The sequence below is a fragment of the Amphiprion ocellaris genome, chromosome 19, assembly GCF_022539595.1.
Source record: "Amphiprion ocellaris isolate individual 3 ecotype Okinawa chromosome 19, ASM2253959v1, whole genome shotgun sequence".
Classification (NCBI taxonomy): domain Eukaryota; kingdom Metazoa; phylum Chordata; class Actinopteri; family Pomacentridae; genus Amphiprion; species Amphiprion ocellaris.
Window position 1 is genome coordinate 27,577,062 of NC_072784.1, and position 21,055 is coordinate 27,598,116.

Consider the following 21,055-nt stretch of genomic DNA (forward strand, 5'->3'; position numbering starts at 1 on the left):
CTGGCTGGAGCACGTTCTCCTGTGATCCTCAAATTGCAATAAATACATTTCACAAGGTTAAAGGTAGAAACAATACTAACTAAGATGTCGAGCAGATCCGTGTTAAAATTTTATGAAAGGTTTGGGATTCTATACAAAGCATTAATTTAACAGGTGCAAAGTAAATGAAGAATCAGGCCACCATTCTGCCAACACTTCTCTTTAAACTTTAAACAACGCATTTGCTCCCTAATCACTCTCCCCGCTCCACCTCTGCTTTTTCTGTCTGGCTTTTTTCCTCCCCTTTTCCTCGCCCTCTTTTCATAAGCTCTGCCTGCTCTGCTGTCAACTCTAATGAGGACACTGTGTGTGTCTGCATGTGTGCGCTAGGACGGATGTGTGTGTGTTTTTAAGTGGTCTTAGGAGGCTCATCACTCTGCTGTGCGTCCCCACTGAATCCCACTGGTTGAGGGGAGACACACATACACATGGAGTATTGCTGATGCTGGAAGCAGCCACTCAATGTTGGTCTAACGACTCCCTTAACAATTGCACTCCTACTCCTTCATAGGCAGCATAATATCAAACTGGGCCTGACCAACAGCACAAGCACAAAATAGGACCTTCTTTGGAAAAAACGGTTACAATTTTTTCCAAATATGCATGCATTGTGTGCGTATTCTGTCCTGTGGGAGAGAAAACAACTCTCAAATTGGAATCATTTGACTGGCCAAAAACCACAAGGCAGACTATTTATCTGGCTGTCTCAATGGTGTTCTTATTGTAGTGTTCCAGGAGTTTAGGCTGGGATTATTGCCAAGTACGGAGTCTCGAGATCTCTGAACTGGATCTCACTCAAACAAAAAACTGCATTTACAAACAGCAAAACAGCCTTTTCTGTAATCCTCTTATTTTTTATGCTGTACTGCATAACAAAAGAGCATTACAACACATTAAGCACTGGCTTTGTTCATTTACATATCCTCAAATGCATTTTGGAATTATTCTGTTCTAACAAAACATACTTAGCATGTACTGTAAGGCTAAATAAGAAAAACTATTAATTGGAACATTGAATTCAACTGAGTGCACCTATTTTGGAACTCAGTTAAGCAGATTGTATTTTAAAATGTGTCATGATATAGTAACTATGACAGGAGCAAGGACATGAAGTGACAAAGTTACAGTCATGAGTGCATATTGTGAAGAGGTTGGGGCGGATGGATGTGACCACAAAACATTGGACTTTGACATAGCTGTTTGGTTTCCGCTGGTTCTAGGCTCACTTGTTCTTCTTTTCTTTGTTGTAGTTGTTTTTTCCAGACCTCTTTTTTCATTTGATGAAGGTTTAAGTTGGGATAGCCACAGGTTCGAACTGCTTTCTTTTTAAGGGTGTCCTCCTTTTGTCGTCTGTGTGTATAGGTTCCCATCCTTCTCAATATGCACAGCGCCATCCAAAAAAGGCTGTTTATTTTCTCTGACTACTTATAACAGTGTCCTCAGATCACTCCCTAGAAAGTTTCACCACCATTAACACAGTGAGTCATCCTTCACCTGGCAGTTTCACAACCATTCACACCTCAAGGCATGTGAGCCTTGGGTTGGCAATGGGCCATTAGCTGTGTGATTTTTGGGGTGAGAATAAATTCTTGGGACTTGCAGTCAGTCAGTTAGAACTGAGCAAAGTGAAAGAACCAAAAAGAGGAATCCAGTTCCCTTTTACTAAAGCACTAAGGATTAAACTGTACATAACTTTTCCTGCAGGAAGACTTGTTACTTTTTCCTATGAGCCAATAACACTATTAGTATTGCTAGAATGTACATCTTAAGCCTAGCTACCAAATTTTAGTCGCTTCAGATTCACACAAAATACAATAGAATATTAAAATGGCACTAATACATCGAAAAAACAAATATAATAGTACTTCTGGCATTTTGTGTCGCTTCCACATAAAGAAGCATGATTATTTTTTTCTTTTTGTCGTTTACGTGACTTATGCACATAACTTATTTCATAGACAATTTCAAGACATTCTTATTTCTTTATTTCTTTATTTCATTCCTTTTTAGAAATGCAGCATTTGTTATTAGTTATTGATGATCAGAAATCACGGCAACATAGAATGTGACCATTTAATATAGATGTACCCACAAACAAAATGACCTTACACTGAGCACAGGTGTGTGTTATGCACGTATACATTATGTACTGATAGCAAATTGTATGACCTAAATATGCAGCGGGGGATGGGAATTGATGGGAATCAGAAACACTCCCACAATTTAATCAGTTATTTCCGACGGATAAGTCTCGATAAGTCCGCAGCGGTGGATTTGTAGGAGAATCACAATCATATGATCGTCAGCAGGAAGCTGATGTTGTGTTCACTTGTTGTCATAGTAACAGTGACGGCGTGCCACTATCACACAATGATACAGAAATCTTTAACAAATCATGTGGATCCAGACTATAAACCACATCACCGCCAAAATCTAATCAGTTGATCCTTGTGTCATTTCTGACCTTCCCTGAAAATTTCATCCAAATCCGTTAGACCATTTTTGAGTAATGTTGTGCGCAGATAGACAGACAGACAAACCAATGCCAATCGTCACATAACTCCACCGCGTTCCTTGGCGGAGTAATTAGGCTTGGTAAATAAAATTAATTAGGATCCAAGTAGTGCAATAATGATGCCTGTCAATGTAGAAATTCTGGATAAACAGGATATACACTTAACTTGGTCCGTATTTAACATCTTTACATTCGCTCTGACTCCTAATTTAATTGTGTTCTGTTTACATATGTCCTCATAGAAATGTACATTCCAATCAAAATGAAAACAGTGAGTTAAAATCCATCGCAACACACTGACAAATTAGACAGCTGGCAACAAAAATACTCCATCTGACACTGATGTGATTGAAGTTGTACATGCCAGTCAAAAATAACAAGCTTCAGTCTATGGAGGACCAAACTAGGAGAATAAAAAAGGACAGAATATATAGAGAAATACAGAAAATACATACAACTGGGGAAAAACATACTTGAAAGGATCAATCAACTTCCTTTCACATTACTTTATCCTCAAAATAAAAGTTCCATATTGAGTTTGACAGTTACAGACTCACACACTGACTGGATGCTAATTGGCATTATTTAGATAGACTGTATATGTTGTAGATGAATTGGAAGGTAGATGACTGAAGAAATGTTTTGTTTTTTTGTGTGTGGAAATCGGATCCACTTACCTTGTCAGGACTAGCCAGGTCTGTAAGTTGGGCTCACAGGTCTCCCATTTGTGTCAAGCCACTGTGGTGACTGACAGAGGTTGTATCCGAGCTGTCTTCTTAACTTACTGTACCTCAAGAAAGAGCCAGAGTAGACTGTTAACTGCTGTCTGCTGGTGAGAGAGTGGAGCTCTGTCATGCTGGTAAAGGAAACATCTGGAGCAGCAAATAAGAGCACAACCGCAGCTTCGTGAGTACACGATACAGCAGACACACTGCATTATTTAGACTTTATATTTGATGTCATTTGGTTGTCTATGACTTTATTGTACTGAATTTCATCCTAATGAATAAGGGTGCAAGACATCTGATCATAATCTAACAAGGCAGTTTGTGTTATCAGAGTCAAAATCTTTGAAGACTAATGCTCTAGCTACTTGAGCCACTCCATGAGGTTGAAATGCTTGTATGACACACCCCAAAAGCAAAATTGGAGTTTTAAGCTGTTTTTAAACCCTATAAGAATGTTAAACAGTACATCTACAGGATGGTGCTGTCAAAAAATCAAAGGCATGGGTCTTGCTCACTTCCATGATTGTTTATGTACAGAATCATAAATCATTGATGCAAAGGCTTTCAGCAGAAAAAAAACACTTCACATTTTTATTCATTCTATACATAGCACATGCTAAGTGTATATATTTCAATATAGAAAAACATGATTGTGATTATGGAGTCCACACTGTCATTACTGCTATATCAGAGTGTAGTTTTTAGTGAAAGGTTAGTGAAGGTATTGGAAGGTACTTCAAAACTGTTCTGAATTTTACTTCAACTGACATTTTAAGTAAAGAAATTATTAATATTATTAATTTAATATTTTAGGTTTGCTGTCTGTTATTTGAACTGCAGTCAAATAATCCTGATATGAAACCGTTCTGAGTTTTTTACTGTATAAAAGACAAAAAAATTTAAGAAAAAATACATCCACAGTACATTTAAACATAATCAACTTTGTCATTCATTCATTTCAGCTACACTTCAAAATGTTGAAAATTCCATTTTTTTTTCCCAAGTACAATTAACCTTTTATCATGGCTTAACCAAATACTGTGGGTTATAACAGTGACATTTAAGGAGATGACTTAACTGTTTTTTTTTTGCCATTCAACTGTGTGTTTGTGTGTCCTGTGTAAAACCTGGACATCCAGTTGTGCTCATCAGTTTACATACCCTGGCAGAAGTTTGAAGGTCTGTAGCGATTGACTGCAGAAAGTTGGCCACCTCTTGGCACTATGTGCCTCAGCATCCGCTGACCCCGCTCCATCAGTTTACGTGGCCTACCACTAGGTGGATGAGTTGCTGTCGTTCCCACACACTTCCACTTTCTTATAATACAGCTGACAGTTGACTGTGGAATATTTAGGAGCCAGGAAATGTCCCGACTGGATTTGTTGCACAGGTGGCATCCTATCACAGTTCCACGCTGGAATTCACTGAGCTCCTGAGAGTGACCCATTCTTTCACAAATGTTTGTAAAAGCAGTCTGCATGCCTAGGTGCTTGATTTTATACACCTGTGGCCATGGAAGTGATTGGAACACCTGATTCTGATTATTTGGATGGGTGAGCGAATACTTTTGGCAATATAGTGTATATTTGTGTAATAATAAATAACTCTAAATGAGTAAAAAGTTTTTTTTTATTTTTTTCTGTAAGTAAATGGAAACTATTTCACAAATTTTGCCATGGTATGTAAACTTATGAGCACAACTCTATGCAGCCCTCCTCCTGCAGATGTTTCCTCTCCCCTTTTTGTTCTAAGCCCCTCCCACCAGAAAAGTAAATATTCCATTGTGGCTTCATGCAACATTCATATACACTACGGTTCAAAAGTTTGGGGTCACTTGGAAATGTCCTTATTTTTGAAAGAAAAGCATTTTTTTCAAAGAAGATAACACTGAATTAATCAGAAATCCAGTGTAGACATTGTTAATGTGGTAAATGACTATTGTAGCTGGAAACAGCTGATTTTTAATGGAATATCTCCATAGGGGTACAGAGGAACATTTCCATCAACCATCACTCCTGTGCTCTAATGCTACATTGTGTTAACTAATGGTGTTGAAAGGCTAATTGATGATTAGAAAACCCTTGTGCAGTTATGTTAGCACATGAATAAAAGTGTGAGTTTTCATGAAAACATGGAATTGTCTGGGTGACCCCAAACTTTTGAAGTCAACTTTAACTCATTTTGAGCAACCTTAACTAATACAGAGCATCTTTAACAAATATGCAGCAACATTAACTAATACAGAGCAACTTTAACCAATATAGAGCAACTTTGACTAATAATATCAACTTTAGCCAATACAGGGCAACTTTAATTCATGTACACTACGGTTCAAAAGTTTGGGGTCATTTAGAAATGCCCTTATTTTTGAAAGAAAAGCAGATTTTTCAATGAAGATAACATTAATCAGAAATCCAGTCTAGACATTGTTAATGTGATAAATGACTATTCTAGCTGGAAACAGCTGATTTTTAATGGAATATCTACATAGGGATGCAGAGGCCTGGGCTCTAATGCTATATTGTGTTAGCTAATGGTGTTGAAAGGCTAATTGATGACTAGAAAGCCTCTGTGAAATTATGTTAACACATTAATAAAAGTGTTAGTTTCCATGGAAAACATGGAATTGTCTGGGTGACCCCACATTTTTGAACACGTAGTGTATTTTGCTCTTCCAAGTGAACAGCCTCCATCTAACCCACTTCCCCGCCACATCGTATTCTCACTTCAAACATTTATGCTTTTTCTAGTATCCTGCTCTGTGTAAAAAAGTCTTTGATTGGCTAAAATCTCCCATCGCAGACTACATCAAGGCAAGGCAAATGGAACCAAAAGGAGGTACAGAAGTCTAGTTTGCCCTCAGATGATCTGAACAATAAAATGCTGAAATGTTCTTCAGTAAAACTTTCTCAATGCTGACAAAATAATACACTAGTATAGTATAAATAGTGCCTGCCCCAGTCTTAAACAAAGAACAGCGGTCCTATTTCCATGTGTGCAAAATTATTAATTTTATTGTTTAAAAACAATTGTGTACTGTGTAAACATAGTACAGCAACTCAGAAAACAGCAAAAATCACATTAAACATACTGCTAAACATACTGCTTTGTACAGATTTTAAAAATCCTCATCGGTCAATCCCACTCCGAGCAGCTGTTTCTATTGTCTCCCCCTTGAAGCCTTTTCCTCCGTCCAGCTATTCAGGGATGGCAGCGGTTGCAACTGCACTGTAGGGTCCATACCGACCAAAAACATCTTTGCCCACCACGACAGCGCACACCTTGTGCCCGGGCTTATGCTTTCTGATCAGAACACACATGGGCAGCTCGATGGCCTTCACCTCGCCAAGGACCTTCCAGTCTGGAAAGATGCCGCTACCTTTAGTTTTTTCCATTGTCAGAAAGATCCTACACACAAGAGAGTGAGTCAAGGATAGCTGTAGTGAAGGAAGGCCACTCACTGACTGAACTTTGCTTCCATCTGGTGGTCACAGTGGATGCTGACATCTGCAGTACAGTAATATTCTTTAGAAAAACTGGTAAAAAGACGCCACGCCTGCATCAGTTTGAGAGCTGCTACGACTAGAACTGAAACAATGTGTTGATTGAGAGGAAATTAATCACCAGCATGTGAATAGAGAGTAATTGGTGCTGCTCTGGGCTCTAGTGATACAACATCCAATCTGTGCAGCAGTGTAATATTATCTGCTTTTACTACTGCAGTTAGGACTGTGCTGGTACAGGCTTTGGACATTGTTGTGTGATGTTATATATATTATTGTATTATGTTCTACTGTGTGCAGTGTGTGCGAGGGTTGTTTCTACTGTACAATGACACTATAGCCTATTACAAATTTCCCTTTGGGAGAATGAGGTATATCTTATTTTCTCTTAATTACATGTTAAATTGTGAGAAAAAAAGCCACACATTCCAAGGTTCAGGCATCTCAAAGGCAGGTCTTGGTTGTTTTTCTTTGTCAAACATAATACTAAACTATAAATAGTTAAAAAAATAAAAAATAAATAAAAAAAATAAATAAATATGTATATATATATATATATATATATATATATATATATATATATATATATATATATATATATATATATATATATATATATATATATATATATATATATATATATATATATACTGTGACCTGTGGACTTCTGATTAGACGAAACAAGAAACATTTTTTTCCCAATATTTTCTGGCATTTCAAAGACAAGGAATTCATCAAAAAAAAGCACAAAATCATTCCTTTTAAATTTTCTACAGTCCAGTAATGTTTTCCAGCATGTTGGAATACATCTTGTGCTTTACTGTGAAATTTGGATTAGTTTCCTACCACCTACTATATCCAGCCAAAACATGCAATTTAAGCCAATAAGAATAGATGGACCATGTTTAATTGCTAGTAATCATTCTAAAATGGCAATTAGACCCATCACAAGTATGGCACTAATTTAATTAGTTTTCTTTTTTATCTTTTTTCTTGAAAAATCTGCATGTTTTAGAGGAAGAACACCACTGCAGTAAAGTCCCGATGAGGATTAGCAGTATATTATACACTACTGTTCAAAAGTTTGGGGTCACCCAGACAATTCGTTGTTTTCCATGAAAACTCACACTTTCATTCATGTGCTAACATAACTTCACAAGGGTTTTCTAATCATCAATGAGCCTTTCAACACCATTAGCTAACACAATGTAGCATTAGAACACAGGAGTGATGGTTGCTGGAAATGTTCCTCTGTACCCCTATGGAGATATTCCATTAAAAATCAGCTGTTTCCAGCTAGAATAGTCATTTACTACATTGACAATGTCTAGACTGTATTTCTGATTAATTTAATGTTATCTTCACTGAAAAAACTGCTTTTCTTTCATTAATTTTATCTAAGGACACTTCTAAGTGACCCCAAACTTTTGAACCGTAGTGTAGGTACGGCTGAACATTGCCTACTCAACACACAATCATTTTTCTAATGCTGCTTCTCACGTGTAACTATCCATTGGTGGTGGAGAGGGGACTTCCTCCGCCAGCTTCCAGAGCACTGAGAGACTGATGGGGTTCTTGATGAGGGCCAGTTGCACTTCTAGTTTCGGAGGGATGCTGTACGAGGCCGCTTCCATGCTCAGGACTGAGGGGAAGGTGGGGTCAGGCAGACGAGGAAACGAGAGTCCACGCTGAGAAAAAAAGACAACGAGGGTAATGTGAGTTGCAAAAACTCAAGTGAAATACTGTTGTGGTTAGCGTGGGTGTGTACATTTACCTGAACTGTGTCTCCGTCTGTGTGGCTGGGTACGTATTCGACTTTCATCTTTTTAGCTTCAGGCTCCTCAAACTTCTCATTATTGTTTTCCCTTGTCTGTGGATCCTCTGGCTCCTCCTTTATGACCTTGACAAATCCCTGAATTACATATACCAAAAAGGAAATTGAAGAAATAAAGGCAAGATGGGGCGACAGCTATTAGTTATACTTATTAATAGTGCTGTGAAACGCTAAAAATGTTTAATCAGATTAATTACAGGGTTGTTGTGGATTAATTTTAATTCATCAGGATTAAATATCATTCCTTTTTAATCTATATTAATCGCATTTCATTTTGCGTGAGCAAACAGATTCAAGAAAGAAGGAAATATATATGTACTTAACATTTTTATTAAACACCTGTGCTTCAGTGAAAAGAAAAATCCTTCCTGCAGTGTTCATATTACTGTAATTTGGTGGACTGTTCCGTCTTTGGGGGGGATTTTTTTGTATTCACAAAGAGGGCCAACATGCTGTTTAGTGCAGAGGTATTCAACTAAAATTCAAACAGTTCCAGCCAGAGAAAATACATTAAAGCAAAGGTCCAGAAAATCTTAATGTCTAACTTGAATTAGTGTGATATATGTTGATGTAACCTGGTAGCTTTATTAGTGTCTGCATGTAATTAATAACTGACCTTCAGATCAAATAAATTCAGTATGGTTCAAAAACATTTTGAAAACATTTATAAATAAATAACTTTTGATATAAGTGTACATCTTAAAATAAAGTGAAAAATGACTGAACAACCTGAACCACCTTATATACATCAATAACAATACCTAAATCTCAAAAAATGTAAACAGTTGAACATTTATACATTTTTTTTTCTCTTATATCACTCTCCTTATATCCCTGCTGCTTAATGGGAGAACTGAGCTGCTAGTGTTTTGACTCATGGCCTGCATGGTGTAAGGGCCATTATTAAACACATCTGGAGCTCATTGGTGAGTCTGTAACCATATTTAGTTTGGATTATATTCATAGCTGAGAAGCTGGCTTACAGCAGGGCGACTTTCCTCTCGGTGTCTTGTTTATTACTCTGCCAAGGAACGCGGCAGAGTTATGTGATGATCGACTTAAGTTTTTTCTGTCTGCAACATTACTCTAAAACGGACTAATGGATTTGGATGTAATTTTCAGGGAAGGTCAGAAATGACAAAAGGACCACCTCATTAGATTTTGGCAGTAATGTGGCTTATAGTCTGGATCCACGGACTTGTTCAGGATTTTCCATTGCGAGATATAGCGGCCGGCACAGCATCGCCGTAACCATGACAACAAGTGAACGCTGTTTCAGTTACCTGCATCAGTCCACTCGACCCGTTACATATTTCAGTCAAGCAATTTGGTATCTGTACTACATAATGTACGCATGAACAACACATGCCTGTTCTTAGGCAAGGTAATTTTGTCTTTATTTAGTCTGTGGGTTGATCTATTAAATGGCTAAATTCTATGTTGCCATGATTTCTGAATACACATATTGAAGAATGAACAGTCTTGGCAGAGCACTGCACTCTCTGAGTGCTTTTCTTGTTTATCTTTTTGTCTGTCCTCCTCTCGTCTGTCCCTCCCCTGTTTTCTCAACTCAGCTGCGATGTTTAGCGGCTGGAATGCAGAGACCAATTCATTGGCTGAGTAGCATCATTTGGGATGGCTGAACTCGTACCTAATTGGTCTGTGTGTTTCCTGAGCTGATAAACTAATGCCGTAAACACTGGAGAAGCTGTGCAGGTAAAATGGAAGCGACACATTAAGTTTAAAATACACCAAATGCATTGCCAGAGACGTTTCAGGGATTTTGAGTCATTCTGCGCTGCAGATGCGTTAATTGCCTTAAAAGTTTTAATCTGATTAATTATGGTGCTGGATTAATCCACGTTAACACGCTAACTTTGACAGCCCTACTTATTAATATATCACACGTTTTGAAAGAAATTCAATCTAAAATCGGAAATGAAATCAAATACCAAAGCTACTTACACTCCACCCAGGAGAATCGTTTGGAGCATGAACTGGAGGATGATACTTCTGCAAATCTGCAAGGGCAGGTGTAAAAGCTTATCATGGATTAAAAGCATCACAAGCAGAAGAAGACAGTAAAAGGATGTAGTTATTTGGTCATATGCTGACCGATTCATATGAATTTCAGTTATTTTAATAGCTTGTCATTTTCATACTTTGTCACTGCATGGAGGAATAATATTACCAGAAGCTACAACACAGATAATAGGTCACACACTGGAAATAGTTTTAATTTAAGCAATTCTCAAACATTTGCTAGTGTGAAATCAACTTACCTTCACTCCCTGCAGACTCCTCCGGTTCCTTTTTTATGGTTTTCTGCACGAAAAAAAAATATTCAAAGCCAGTGTTTACACTTTTTAGATTGTTAAATACAGTGGAAAATACAAATTTAGCATTCAAATAACTAATTTTGAAACCAACTCTTCCTCCATATATAGTACATGGTAGGATTCTTGACCACAAAATACTTAAATAATTACAGTTCAAATGAATATAAATACTGATCCAAACTCATTTGTTTCTTTATGATTCTTATATTTGTTATTTAAGGCATTATTCCCAAGTGACCTAAAACTTTCTCAAAAATTTATGATTAACTACTTATTTAAAGACCACTCCACTCTTGGCCACACAATCCATGCTCATCTAATCTACATTTTTCTTTCTTTTTAAACATTTTTATTCTCTATGTAAGCACTTGGAATTGCTTCTCTGTATGAAATGTGCTAAACAAGTAAACTCCTCTCGCCTACTGAACAGTCTAATTGTACATACACAATGCGATTTCATCATTTTAGCCCACTCAAACGGCTTTAACTTTGTATTATTCTTGTTATTTTTTTCTTAGTGATGCATTTTAACTCTGTCAAGTCTCTGAATTACCAAAAAGAAAATTGCAGAAATAAAGGGCAAGATGGGACAACAGTCAGAATGAAAAAACACACCCAGACAACTAGGTGATGTCAACTATTTTGCAAACTAAAAGATTTTTTTCGCCTCTTCAGGTAGCTTGTCAGTAGTTATATCTATTTATACGTGGCGTGTTTTGAAAGTTTTACAATATCAAATCAAAATCAGATCAAATAACAAAGCTTCTTACCTTGTACTCATGAGAACGACTTCGACTACAAACTGGAGGAGGCTGCTCTTGTTTTAATTCTGCTTTTGCAGGAGTCAAAGATTATCAAGGATGAGGGAAAAGTTAAGAATGGACAAAGAAGAGTGGGAAAAAAGACGTAGTTATTTATTAATGCTCTGACTGATTCACGTGATTGAATTTCAGTACGTATAATTGCTTGTCATGTACTATTTTCTTCAAGAGGAATAATGTTACTAGAAGTTACATAACACAGATTTTCAATCGAGTTTTATTACAAGTTACTAAATCACCTTACCTGCATTACGTGTACTCTTCTTCAGTTGATTTTTCATGCTTTCCTGCACAGAAAGAACGCTTCAAGTTAGATCACACTGTTTACACTGTTTTTAGGTCACCAACACCAGCGTGGGTCACTAAATTAGTATCCAAATAATTCATTTTGACAATAATCCTTCCTCCATATGTATTATATGGTGCCATTTGTAACCACAAAAGACTTGAAATTAATATAAATATTGACCCGAAATAAAAACTGTTCAGTTGAGTAAAAAATTGTTTTCTTTTTCAATGATTCTTATCATTTTATTTTATTCCCAAGCCTTTCACAGAAGCTGCTAACCCAACACTATTTCAGATCAGAATAGTGACTTAACACTACTTCTCAAAAACTCACTACATATTTAGTGTTATTTGAAAGAGTGCTAAACTCACAGCCTCACAAACCATGCTCTTCTTATCTACAATTTTCTATTTTTGGAAAACATTTTAATTCTCAATGTGAAATGCTTTGAATTGCTTCTGTGTATGAAATGTGCCAAACAAATAAACTTTACTCGCCTACTGAAAAATCTAAAGAGGCACAGTCTACTTTCACTGTTTCACCCTCAGGCTCCTAAAACTGCTTTAACTTCTCATTACTGTTTTCATTTTTCTGCTGATCCTCTTGCTCTTTTGTATTAACCCTGAAAAGTCTCTGAGTTACTCAGACCAAGGGGAAAGTTTTAGAAAAAACACCTAGAAAATTACCGATGTAAACGAATTTATTTTTTTGCTTCTACAGTCATTAGTTACTTACGTACTTACATGTGGCATGACTTGAAATTAATCAATTATCAAATCAAAAATGAAATAACTAAGCATCCTACCTTACACTCAAGACCGTTATGAGAAGTAAAAACTGGAGGAATGTTCTTTTTGAAATCTTCTGTGGCAGTCGTTAAAGCTTAATGTGGATTATGAAAAATGACAACAGAACAAGAGACAGGAAAAAAGAACTGTTACTTAATCATACAGCAACTCATTCATATGACTAAATTTCAGTCTTTATTATGCCTCATCACGTAAGTTTTTTCACACTTCATGGAGCAATAACATTACCAACAGCTACATAAGACAAACACTGAAAATCGTTTTAATTTAAGCCACTCAGACATTCACTTCTACAACATTCAAATGAGAAAGAAAAAATCTAGGGCAGACAGCAGCGGGGAGCTGTGTCCGTAAGAAAAGGTCAAACCGTGCTATTTTTCCTAAACCCCACCAAGTAGTTTTAACTTACCTTCATAAAATCCATGCACCTCCTTTAGAGCCTTTTTGGTGGTTTTCTGCACAGAAGGAATCAGTCAGCTTAACTGTCAATGTTTGCACTGTGTTTTAGTTATTAATAATATGTAATCCACTAAAGCAGTATCCAAATAAAAACATTTGACTGCAATCATTTCTCTGTATACAGGACATTGTAGAATAAAAAAAATGATTTAACTAAGGTGAATAATTACTGCCCAGATTCAACCATTCCCAATGAATTCATACAAGCCGTTAATTCAATACATTTACATATCAAAAAGTAATTTAAAGCTACTTATCAGAAAGTGACTGATAAATACAGACTGTAACTACATATTTACCATCATTTTCAAGACCTCTCCGGTCCTGGCCGCAGAATCCCTGCTTTTTTCATCTACATGAAAATGAAAATACATATTATAAATACTCGTCCAACCAACAAATAAATAAAAATATGAATTATATTTGCACATGTGCTTGCTGGGGTCTTACTCTGTGACGTGGTTTCGGTGCTTTCATCCTCTGAGTCTATGCTGGAGAGTTGAATTTAAATCAAATTGTCACATAATTGATAAAATCCAAATATAGTCAAGGCAAAAATTCACATCAGGGTATTCATAACTTTTGCTCAGGAGTAATACTATTAAATTAGCCTCGACATACCTGATGATGTCGTCATTAACACTGCAAGGTGGTGGACACTGAAAAGAAATTAAGGATCATCTTAATATTCATCATGTTTTCACTGGATTAGATTGTCACAGAATATGTATTATATGTTTGTCTGTAAACCTTCATTTGTGTCTTTGTCACATAGGAAATAGCTGCTTCTGCTTTCTTAGACACTCTGTTAATTCGAGCCTGAGGAGAGAAAGAGCATCTGTAAAGATTACTGGTTTCAAGGTCATTTTTTTATCATCAAGGACAGACAGACAATACATCCAAGTTTGGTTCAAGACAGCAAAAGCATAGAAATAAAAGTAAATTTCTAACTCGATTTAAGCTGACGGAGAAAAAAATTAGTAAGCAAATAAACAATGAAGATAGACAGATGAAGAATGAATGCTTTAATGATTTAACAGTAGCTGTCAAAATTTGGAATCAAGGCAGAAAAGAAGAAAAAGGCAAGATTTTAAAGCACTTTGGCAAATTGGGTGAAATGAAGAAAAAAGGACAAGAAGAAAAGGAAAGAAGAAAGTCAATGACAAGCTCAAAGCAACGGAGCAGGCATTTGCTGGCAGTAAAGCAAACAGAGGGGAGTTGTGGGTCTGGACACTCCTCCTCATCCACTCCCTCACAGTTTACATTCCATAGTCCTAAACTCCCATGCAGGTGTTGAGCCCATAAGTCATGTTTTATATCACTACTTTCACTCACCTCCAGGTTTTGAATGGACTTTTCACAGTTGAGTCCATTATCTAGCTGTTGAAAAGTTTCTATTAAACTCTGCAGTCTGGCTTCATGCTTTCGCACTGCACTGCGAACCTCCTGCTTGACCAGAGCTTGTACCTGTAGACAAACACCCCAAAACACACACACACACACACACACACACTGTTATGTTGATTATCCATCCATCCTTTATCTATTCAACACCTAATCCTCATTAGGGTTGCAGGGTGATGAAGTCTATCCCAGCTGATTTAGGGCGAAGGCAGGGGACACACTGGACAGGTCACCAGTCTACCACAGGGCTACATATACAGACACTCACAATCAACAGTCACACTCACATTCACACCTGCGGACAGTTTAGAATCACCAATTAACCTGAGCATGTTTTGGGACTGTGGGAGGAAGTCGGAGTACCTGTAGAAAACCGACGCATGCACAGGGAGAACATGCAAACTCCATGCAGAAAGATCCCAGGAAGGCTGGGACATGAACCAGGGATCTTCTTGCTACCAGGAGAAAGTGCTAACCACCAAGCCACTGTGCAGCCCGTTATGTTGACTACAGGGGGTTCTCGACTTATGTCAGAGTTCGGCTCCTACAGTGTGACGCAAGTCCATTTTCGCCGTAAGTCGGAACTCCGGTGAAAATGTAAACAAAGCATTGTAACTGTAACTCTGACTTACACTTGGAGCCATAATACAGTTAGCGAATGTAGCATAATCTAATGTGGCAGAAAATGTAAACAAAGCCGTCCTAAAGTGCCACGTGACGACTGTACATACAGTATTCATCCTGTCCACTCGCCGTGTGACGACATATTCATCTGCTCCGCTCGCCAACTCGTTCCACTGAACCACTTAGAACAAAACGCCGTATGTTAAACTGAGGACCAGCCTATAATCAGTTCCAACATAACGGCAAAATGACGTAAGTTGAGGACGTCGTCAACCGAGGACCTCCTGTATATTACAATTAAGTACAATATCTGCAGCAAGCACATATTTGAAATGGAAATGACCTGCATCTAAGAATCCTGCTGCTGAGATTCCACATTCTCCACTGATTGTATAGCATTTGCATCCACAATTTACTGATATTTAGCAGAGTTGCTCTAGTCATGCAAAATATGATTAAATATAAAATGCATGTTAGCTGTGAACATAACAATACACACACACACACACACAAAAATGATAATCACAATTTCCAAGGTTGGTTCTTACTTCTGATTGGGAAATTTTTATCCGACCATCGGTTCCCGTGGAAGCTGACGTGGAGGGCAACCTCTTCATTCTTTACATACAAACACAATGTCAGAATCACAAAAGTATTAAGTTGATAATATTTGTTACTCTACATTGAGGAGATTGTATATTTCTTTGTGTGGAATAAAAATTCTAGTCCTTTGTTGCATAAACACACTTATATATGTTGTATTTGACAACATAAAACATTTACACAGCCGAAGCAGACATTTTTCTTTTTGCTTTAAGTGGATAAAAATAGTGGGTGATAAAAACTTTTTAAAACATTTATAACAACATTGTGTAAAATTGGAATAGCTACAAAGAATCCAGTGTAGCACCACCAGGCAAAGCCTTGAAATTTCTGATTTTACTTTATCTAGACTAGGGATGCACCGATCCACATTTTTTCACTTCCAATCCGATCCCTGAATTTGGGTATCTGCCAATACGGATACTATTCCGATACCAGAGCTCTGTTTGCTTTAATATTATCATTATTGTTGATTTTATATGAGGCTGTAATAAACTCCTCTCTACAGGCATGCACATTGATTTGTTGATGCTACAAGAGCCTGTATACTTAATTTATGCTGATCAGATGAAGCAGCCCTTTGTATTTTATTTGGACAGGGGTAGTGTTAGCGAAGTTTATCCTTTGTGTGTATCAGTCTTGGATTTAATAAATATTGACAGTCAATTTGAAACCCTTAAGCCGTGTGTCCACTGGCATTTCCCCGCATGTAAAGACACTGGATCTGAAAGTCACTAGTGGTGTGATACTGCAAGATGTGGTATTGATCCAATACCAAGTAAATACAGGGCACCGGATCTTGTGCGTCTGCCTGGAGCGGGCCGCAGCTTATCAAAGTAGACTCGACTTCTACTTTATGCAAATCCGATGCGGCATGTGGAAACAAGGCTTTTAGGGATACTTTTCGCTGAAGTATCTTTGAAATAAAAGAGAGAGTTTGTGGCCGAGCCGCCACGTTGGTCCAACACATCTGCCGGGCTGTCACGCTGAAAGAGCTGTCATGTGACAATGTAGTGGCCCTCTAGTGACCGCCCACCATGCGGACGATTTTCAGTTGCGGTGCGTTTACATGCGGGAAAAACACATCTATTGGACACTTGCCTTCACAGTTGCATATTTGTTTTCAGGATGGGATTTTCCTGTTAACAGGATTTCCTGTGTTTCCGACTTCCTTTTCTGACCTTATACTTGTTACCTCAAGTTGCGTTTTGGGACATACATGCATACATTCGTACATATCATATTTCCACACAGCGGACATGTGATGAGAAGTTTGTTAGCCACAGTGATGCTCAATGCTCACCTGCATGCTGGCTGCAAATTGTGGAATGGATTTCCTGAGCAGAGGCATGTCTCATTACTCAGCATCTCATTGAGACACGCCTCCATCCAGGAAATCCATTCCACAGTTTGCAGCCAGCTAGCAGAGCAGTCAGCAGGGAATCAATGTAGGAGTCATTTCAGCAGACAACATTAAAGCACAGACATGGATCACGGATCGGAAATTTCCAATAGTGAATTACGCTGGTATCGGAACCCGATACCGGATCGGATCGTCTCCATCCCTAATCTAGACCCTGGTCCCTGTGATGGGTAGTTCCTCCAAAGTTTCCCGGTCATATAAAATGCCATTTCCCGATAAAATCCATCCCCACATCTTTTTCTGCAACTCAGCTAATAACACATCTAGGACCAGGCCATGCTAAAGCTGGAGAAGCAAAATAACTATTTGCTTGCAGAACATTAGCCCTACTGCAAGCCACTCTAAAGCAGTTACTGGAAAGCTGCATAGATTTACAAAGCTGTTCTGCAATTGTGAAGCTGGTGGAGGATTGACTCACACATCAAGAAGACACAGCGCCACTTCTGCGTCAGAATTCAATCCTTTTGTTGCTTTCAGTGCACGCCATCTATTAAATGCCATTCCAATGTTCACTCGCCTGGACTTGTCTTGTAGGCTCACAGACAACCGTTTGCGTTTCTTGGATTTGGTGGAAGGGTTGACTTTCTCACGAGCTGGCCTTTTGAAGCTACTGCAACCCTGAGTTTGATCTTGAACCTCTGACATTTTCTGAATTAATCTGCACTGTACTGTCAGGACAGAAGATGCCTGTATAACTTTCAAGAGTTGGGAATCAAACAGTGTACTGAGCTAGTCCAATAAACACAGTTGGCTAGCTGAAACCTGACAATAACTAAAATATTCTTACTGGGTAAAGGGCAGTAGTAGGGAAAGAAGAAAAAGAGAAAAGCAAAAAATGTATTAGCCACCTTACAGTTTACGTTTTGCAATATTTTACTCATAGTTAGATCAATGTGTATGAACTACTGTGATGCAGTGCTGTCTCAGAATCAGTGATGCCATAAAGTTTTTTTAAAAAACTGTGTGTTGACATATTTATCATCCTATCTACGTTGTCTAATATGTTCTTGCAAGTCCTTGCTTTTCAAAGTGTTGAAACAACTAAAACACAGCAAATATGTACACATGTAGGCTAAGCAATGTTTAATGTACTTTTTATATTTCAATGTATCTCAAGTGGTTGCAGGTACTATATACAAACACTGCCTTGATGAAGCAAGCATGGGCATTTATTTTCAGACAAAACAAATGAACCATTCATCCTTAGACAGCGTGGACATGTGCATGGATCTAATCAGTGTCAACACAAACAGGCTAAATGATAAAGCACTCTGATCAGTCTCTTCAACATATTTTTTTGAAAATCTTTTTCATTCTTTGGACAATTTAAAAGCTATATTGTCAGAATAATAAACTTTGTTTTGGGGATTAAGATGTAACACCTGAATTGGATGAACATAACAAATCACTTGAAGCTAAAGCTGCTCCATAAAGAACTATTCAGGTTTATGCAATCAAGCTAACTTGATGCAGGTTCAAGTAGTCAAGTCAATTACATGTGCACGGTATTCATAAGCATTCCAAGAGGTCAAGCACAGAGTGTGAGTGTTCACAGCCACTGAGCAGTGCTCATAATTAGAAAGACATGAAAATAATCTAATATTTAGTCATCAAACACACAGCTTCTGCAATCAAAACCAGAGAGAAAGTACGCTATTTTCCATGCAACTCCAATTTCTTCATTATCATGGATCATACATAAAATTAGGCTGCTATTTTTGTATCATTCATGTCAATCATTAAGGAGATTCATCCATCACCACCCCAAAGATCATGGTGTAGTTTGCATCCTGACTGATCCTTGGCCATGATACATTCAAAGAGTCTGTTAAAAACCGAATAACTGTAGGGTATTAAAATATCTAATGAATCAAAAGTACATCAACTCACCACATCTAAGTTCAATTGGCTTAGATTGTTGTTAATGTAATACGCAATACATTGTAAAAACTATTTTCTATCAGGAAAAAAGAGGAGGGGGCATCTGGATTTAAATATGATTTAACACATCTCTGGATAATATTGCCTATTTACAGAGAATTTGTTTATGCCGCTGTGCTGTTAATTATTCATGTTGCTATTATCATTCTATTGGGGTAATTTAGAATGCGACATAAACATTTTATTACACATAACTTACTACATTAAACATGTATTAAGGCCTGCATCTTAGCAATAATCATTGTGTAATGTATTTAGATCATTATTTAATAAAGGTAATTCTACATAAACTTTCATTTTCTAGGCTGATACTGGTTAATAAGGGTAGGTAATATGGTAACACGCCAGAGAGTCAAGGCTAAAGCAAGTCTGCTTGAAACACAACGGCCTGACAGTTAGCCTGCTCTGGACATGGTTAGTTTCCTTGCATAAGTTTCCATAGTAACTCAGAAGTATGTTGAATTTACTGTAGGGAACCGAAACAACTTAAAAGTCAGAATATTTGAAAAAAGCCCATGTCAGTAGATAATCTCGTTTTAAGGAAAAGGATCCTGTATATCAACAGTTAGCAGCATCGGTGGCTAATTATTTATTAAGCTTGTTGCTATAGTTAGCTTACATGGCTAGCAAACCTTTAGCGGTTGCCTTAAATAAATCGTCACTCTGAGTAGCAAACCGGTAACATGTAAGACAGTCAATGTGAATGGACATACAGTTCGCATGCAACTGAAAGAATACCTGAAAGAAACAGAATGAGATGGAATTTACACCTGAAGAATCTCACTCACTTCAGCTTGTTTTGTTCATAGAAGAAATACGTCCCCCAGGAAAAAGGAAGTTTCCTGCAGGTTTCCGAAATCTATTTAAGGGCCAATAATATGTGTGTATCAGCCGGAAGTGGGAGGAGCATGACTCTGATTGGTGGATGAGGCTGAATTCGTGGAGGTGATTGGTTGTTCGGGTCAGATAGCGGGTCTGATCCAGTCTGGCGCCACACATCCCTGCAGAATAACATAATCGATCCCAAAAATGTAAACGGAATAAAGTGATTGTCCTCATAGTATCTGTAAAATAAAATAAAAAAAACAACATTTAAATACAGACAAAAACTCTAAATTCTATCAGATGATTTTAGGTTTTAAAATAAAAATATTGTTTTTTTGCTGTTGTAAATAATAATATTAATAATAATAGCTTTATTTATATAGCATCAATCTAAAAATGATTTCAATGTGCAAAAGCCAATATTAAAATGAGAGATAAAGCCACAACACCATAAATAAAATAACCACAATGCAAAGGATACAAAGACAAGCAAAGCCACAATATCAATGTAATTTGTCAACATTATCAATGTCGTGTGCAATATTTCATTTTCATCTTATTTTTCAGGTGCACTATTTCATTATCATGCGTGATACTACTTTTTTCCCCAGTATCATTGCCAGCATTACTTTATTACTGTTATTTAGCCATATTTTGACTTACTTATCTAGCACAAAAAAAAAATAAAGTTAAAATTAATAAAGTTGTATCTTGTCTTAATTTATCCTATCTTATACTATTGTAAAAAAAAATAGACAAAGAATAAAAATATATATATACATTATAACCACAATAAAAATCAGTTCAGAGAAGGCCTTTGTAGAAAAGAAAGTTTTCAGTAATGTTTTTAAGGAAGACAGTGATGTTGACAGTCTCATTCTCTGGGAGGGAATATCACG

The 21,055-nt window shown here is 37.3% G+C and overlaps 1 protein-coding gene across 5 annotated transcripts; it reads right to left on the reverse strand.

The window, feature by feature from the left end:
• Positions 1 to 6,268: 6,268 nt before the first annotated feature.
• atf7ip2 (activating transcription factor 7 interacting protein 2) lies at positions 6,269 to 20,237 on the reverse strand. Of its 5 annotated transcripts, none has more exons than XM_023272539.3 (17): positions 20,120 to 20,237; positions 17,809 to 18,176; positions 15,913 to 15,982; positions 14,672 to 14,803; positions 14,087 to 14,155; positions 13,958 to 13,995; positions 13,787 to 13,827; positions 13,636 to 13,688; positions 13,287 to 13,332; positions 12,874 to 12,950; positions 12,024 to 12,066; positions 11,729 to 11,790; positions 10,902 to 10,944; positions 10,585 to 10,640; positions 8,560 to 8,697; positions 8,286 to 8,473; positions 6,269 to 6,690 (listed from the first exon to the last, which is right to left on the reverse strand). In XM_023272539.3, exons 2-17 carry the CDS (start codon positions 18,033 to 18,035, stop codon positions 6,480 to 6,482), a joined length of 1,494 nt encoding a protein of 497 aa, XP_023128307.2. In that variant the 5' UTR covers positions 18,036 to 18,176; positions 20,120 to 20,237; the 3' UTR covers positions 6,269 to 6,479. The 5 variants fall into 5 exon arrangements, with proteins under 5 accessions (XP_023128307.2, XP_023128308.2, XP_023128312.2 ...); XM_023272540.3 differs by having other exon boundaries at positions 20,070 to 20,164; XM_023272544.3 differs by lacking the exon at positions 17,809 to 18,176 and having other exon boundaries at positions 20,070 to 20,150.
• Between the last annotated feature and the right edge of the window lie 818 nt (positions 20,238 to 21,055).